This window comes from Nicotiana attenuata, unplaced genomic scaffold (genome assembly GCF_001879085.1).
Source record: "Nicotiana attenuata strain UT unplaced genomic scaffold, NIATTr2, whole genome shotgun sequence".
NCBI classification, from domain to species: Eukaryota; Viridiplantae; Streptophyta; class Magnoliopsida; order Solanales; family Solanaceae; genus Nicotiana; species Nicotiana attenuata.
Genome location: NW_017670430.1, coordinates 338863 through 343864, shown reverse-complemented (window position 1 = coordinate 343864; position 5002 = coordinate 338863). Strand labels below are relative to the sequence as shown.

The window sequence follows — 5002 nt, the reverse complement described above, 5'->3', positions numbered from 1 at the left end:
GAATTAAATAAAATGCAAGGCAAGTTGAAATCGAGATAAAATAGTACATAACTTAATAATTCCGGGAGCAAGGTTTACGAAGACAGCAATAAAAATAACGTTAGACAAAAATAAAATATTCTTTAGTTTGAAAATAGTGTGCAAAATAAATTTGTCAGAGTTTTCGTGTATTACTGTGATTTTTGAAGTCACTATTTATAGCTATACCTTGGGGTTAGGGACCTATAAAGAACAAGGTCATAGGAACAAACCCCTCTTAAATGACAATAATAAGAATCATTGATAGATATATAACGGCATGTCATGAATGTCAAAACCCCTCTTAAATGATAATAATAAGAATAATTGATGAATATATAACAACATGTCATGAATGCCAAAATACTATGTGACAGCCACATATTGTTTAATAATAAAAATATTTTTCATTGAATGTCATATGGTTGACAAATATTCATTTCCTCCCATCGACAATATTCCATTCGGGAACCATCCGGTGTCAACCGAAACTGTTGTCCTCTTGATTTTCACTTAGCTTCATCTTCCGCCCACTTCACGTGTCACTCTGTGATTCCAGCTTTAATGTAAAGCGATTTTACCCTATACAAGAATGTTACAAGAATCTCTTTAAGGTGGTTGTCAAATTAACATTAACAAATACAGCGAGTTCCTTTTTCTTTCGTTGTTCTTATTCCAGTACTCTGAAACATAATTCATGCATTCTCTTCGGATCATGATATTAACATCAAATGAGCATCAAACAAAAACGCTTTCCGTGCATCACTAAAATATAGCACAACACAAACAGAAATTGAAAATAAAAAGAGTCTATTAACCAGATACTAATGAAATCAAAAACATTGCACGTTTTGGCTAATCTGCCTTTTTATCTGTATGTTTTGCTCTGTTCATAGCTTGGGATTGCTTATCTTCAGCTAACTTAGTGTGAACCTCATTCCTGTCCCTGAAGTACTTCTCGAAAGCCCGTGGCAGAAACTGCGGAATCAAGAAACCAAACAGGTTGACTGAAAAGTACACCAGATTAGCCACTGCCAGCCCCTTCCCAAACCAATACCATGCGACATCCTGAAAGCAAAACAAAAATTCCAACAGGTAAGTTACTTGGATTTAGCCTCCTCTAAAATGTTAATTTTTTTTTTAAATTACGTATATATACTAATATATGTTGATGTTGACATCCTAATAACGAGAATCATGGCTCAGCTACCGCTTATATCGGGGTGATAAAATCAATCAATGTACATTAATTACCTTGAATTGTGCGTTGGCGGGCAAAGTCTTGTTGATCCACACATGTTTTATCCAATCAATTAAGACAAAGATCCTCCGAACTGTATAAAGAAGCGGAACAAGCGCTCTAACGGGAGGAGAAAAGAGGGACAATCCACTAATAATATTCTCAGTTAGAATTTGAAAAGAGAGCAAGAACAAATGAGGCGTAGCAGAGTGGACCGCATGCTCATCTCCCCTTGCAAATCCACCCAAAACATAGGCCAATGGCAAGAACAATCCAACAGTAGTGCCAGCAACCATATAAAGACGAAAAAATTTAGTGCCCTGAAATATCTCCTGAGAAGTTGAACTTCTGCCTAGAGATGGAAAGGCGAATCGTGAAAGAAGTAAAAGATATGCAGATGCAAGAGCTGGGAAAATCAGATCAAGTAAAGGTACTAAACCACTGGCAGAGAAAACCATAATGAAAGCGACTAATTGCAGCTCAATTACACGAAGTGATCCCATTACACCCACAGCTTGTTGCTGCGGATTTCGTTCTTTAATTTGCTGAGGTTTTGTCGAGGAAGATGTTGTCTCATGATCTGGCTCTGAACGAGGAGCCACAGCTAATGATACCCCTGACATTTTTAATTTCTCTATGGCTTCAATTGTCTTGTGAGATTCTAGTACTGCCTATGGAAAACGAAGTTGTATCAAATGTACCTGTCCTCCTGGAAAAAAAAAACAGAAATCAGCACTCAACTCTCTTTTTTTTTAGGAAGATACGATGAAATCAAAAAAGCAGGCCAGTGCACTAAGCTCCCGCTATGCGGGGTCCGGAGAACGGCCGGAGCACAATGGTCTATTGTAAGTTACGCCAAGGTTCCCTTCAGATGATAGGATGAAATAATAATCTATAACCGTTTAATGTTTTTTAGGTGATGGTCACATCACACACTTAAATATTATTGTAACAGAGTTTGGTTCAAGTCTCACTATCACATACGATCAAAACGGAAGTTTTTGCATGGACCGTGAAAAAAAATCAAATAAAACATAATCAAGTAATTACTTTTAATAAGTAGTACAATAGTTAAACCATTAGATGATCACACTTCAACATGTTTGAGATAATATGTGAACTTCTAACGCTGAAATCATGAATTTGTATGCCATGAAATGATGCAGCAGATGAGTCTACCAAGTCAAAATTGGCTATAGGGTTATTACACCTAAATTTGGTTTATTTAGGGAAATTGAATATGAGCCTTAACTTGGTTGGTACCCTTGATTGGAAGCTATTCAGTTGAGCCATTATACGTCCCAAGTGCTTTGGTGTATATTAGTTCAGAATCTATTGATGGATAATTAAACAAACTTGCAAACAAGAGCCTCTTTTTGGACGAAGACTTCTGTAATTTCCTCTTTTGCTATGAGAAAAAAGATGTACTATGTTACTTTTGTTTCCTGCAATGATATATATTTCTACTTAGTGCTTCAATTAAAGACAACAAAGACGAAATTAAACATCGCAGTGACACAGCATATTCCAATTCTGAATCTATAATCAAATCATAAAAATTACAGAGAAAATAAGTAATATAGCCATTACAAGTAAGGAGTACTGGATTAAACAAAAAAGATAAAAAGGAGAAAAGGGAAGTGCTGAAGCTTGAATATACCACGTAAAAAGTTAGAAAGATGATGAAACTAAACTTACAGTAGCTGGAGGAAGAAATTGCAGATGGTGATATTACTACAAAAGACAAAGACACGTACAAGTAGGGAGATTTCCTAGCCTTGATCATAATCTAGTTGCTCAGAAAACGAACACGTGTAACCATTTCTACGTGTCAAAGGGTGTACGTGGAAGTGTCTGAAAAGCATAGCAAGTACACCAGGAGCTCTTTGTTAGGCCTTTTAATTTGTTTAGTAAAAAGAGATGGTCTTACGTCGCACTTTTCGGCCTCTCTGTTTCAAAATGCTATGCTGCTCATGGCAAGATAAAATTTTGGGTTCACTGCAAATCTGGGCTTATGTGGACAGATATCTATGCGGCTGATCTACCAACTCAGTTTTGAACTTTAATATGGCGTTTTGCCTTTTCTACAAATTTCAAGCTACTCTCAATAAAACCAGTCTTTTTATATCCACACCTCCCTACAACATTAGTTAGAGAATAACTATCAAAATAAATTCTCTGCACATGTATAATTTTGTTATGCAAATATTATATTGTGGATATTCATATAATACTCTGCCGGTCGTTTTGAGTACTTATAGCACCGTTCCTTCATTTACTGCTCCTTTTGTGCTTTGTAACTGTTATGTGACTTGTCGGGTTAGTCGGTTCGGGTCCGGAGAGATTTCGAAATGAATTGAGACACTTGGTCTCAAAGTTGGGAGCTTAAGTTGAACCGGATATTGGCTTATGTGTAAACGATTCCATAATGGAGTTTTGATGGTTCCGTTAGCTCCGTTGGGTGATTTTGGACTTATAAGTGTGCCCGGATTGTGATTTGGAGGTCCGTAGTTGAATTAGGCTTGAAATAGCGAAAGTTAAAATTTTGATCGGGAGTGGAATTTATAATATCGGGGTCGGATTCCGATTTCGGAAGTTGGAGTAGGTCTGTGGTGTCATTTGTGACTGGTGTGCAAAATTTGGGGTCAATCGGCCGTGATTTGATATGTTTCAGTGCTGGTTGTAGAAATTAGAAGTTCCAAAGTTCATTAGGCTTGAATCTATGTGCGATTCGTGTTTTTGATGTTGTTTGAGGTAATTTGAGGGTTCGACTACGTTCGTATGATGTTTTGGGACATATTGGTATGTTTGGTTGAGGTCCTAGGGGCCTCGGGGTGGATTTCGGGTGGTTAACGGATTGGAAATTTGACTTGGAGTTTTGTTGAACTTTTCTGGTGTCACTAATCTTGTTTCCTTATACGCGATCGCGTGGGTAGGTCTGCGATCGCGTAGGCTAAGTTTCTCACTGATGGAATTTGCTCTACGCGTTCGCGAGTAGAGGGCTGCGATCACGTAGCTTGGAGAAGCAATGTATCACGAACGCGTGGGCTAGGCCGCGTTCGCGAAGAGGAAATGAGGTAGGAGCTAAGACCACATGTTTTGTACATCGCGAACTCATGAGGTCGTTCGCGATCGCGTAAGTCAGAGAGTCAGTGCATCACGTTCGCATGGAGTATTCCGCGTTCGCGTAAGGTTAATTTGTGGGGCAGCATAGTTGTGCTTCGCGATCGCGAGGTGTGTTCTGCGATCGCGATGAAGACTTACCTGGGCAGAATATAAGTTTCAAAAAACGAGGGTTTTGAGTTCATCACACTAAATTGATTTTGGGAACTCGGTAGAAGGCTTTTTGGAGGGATTTTCACGTGGGTGTTTGGGGTAAGTGAATCCTATCTAGTCTTGGTTAATTTCCATGATTATGCCTTTGATTCTACCATTATTTGTGATTTGGGGTGGAAAATTGGGGAAAATGAAGAAGAGTTCTTAGGCTAGATTTTTGAGGTTTTGAATGGAATTTTGATATCCGATTTGAGTAAATTTGGTGTGATTAGACTTGTGGTTGAATGAGCTTTCGGGTTTTGTGGCTTTTGTCAGATTTCAAGACGTGGGCCCGAGGGCCGTCTTGGAGCCGATTTCAAATATTTGAGGTATAACTTCATAATTTCTTGTGGAATTTATTCCTTTTGCCCTTATTGATTGTATTGCACTGCTTGTGGCTAGATTCGGGACATTTGGAGGCCGATTTGC

At 38.3% G+C, this 5002-nt stretch overlaps 1 protein-coding gene across 3 annotated transcripts; it reads right to left on the bottom strand.

Moving 5' to 3' along the window:
• Window positions 1-709: 709 nt before the first annotated feature.
• On the bottom strand, window positions 710-3059 carry LOC109239288. Of its 3 annotated transcripts, none has more exons than XM_019405828.1 (3): window positions 2957-3059; window positions 1273-1967; window positions 710-1086 (listed from the first exon to the last, which is right to left on the bottom strand). In XM_019405828.1, exons 2-3 carry the CDS (start codon window positions 1879-1881, stop codon window positions 874-876), a joined length of 822 nt encoding a protein of 273 aa, XP_019261373.1. In that variant the 5' UTR covers window positions 1882-1967; window positions 2957-3059; the 3' UTR covers window positions 710-873. The 3 variants fall into 3 exon arrangements, with proteins under 3 accessions (XP_019261373.1, XP_019261375.1, XP_019261374.1); XM_019405830.1 differs by lacking the exon at window positions 2957-3059 and adding an exon at window positions 2919-2941; XM_019405829.1 differs by lacking the exon at window positions 2957-3059 and adding an exon at window positions 2511-2805.
• Window positions 3060-5002: the final 1943 nt, after the last annotated feature.

Bases quoted from the DNA above. Each gene is read 5' to 3' on its own strand.
- LOC109239288 (XM_019405828.1), bottom strand. From the start codon at position 1,881: ATGTCAGGGGTATCATTAGCTGTGGCTCCTCGTTCAGAGCCAGATCAT. The intron at 1,087-1,272 runs GTAATTAATGTA...TTTTGCTTTCAG, and splicing joins CCGCCAACGCACAATTCAAG to GATGTCGCATGGTATTGGTT.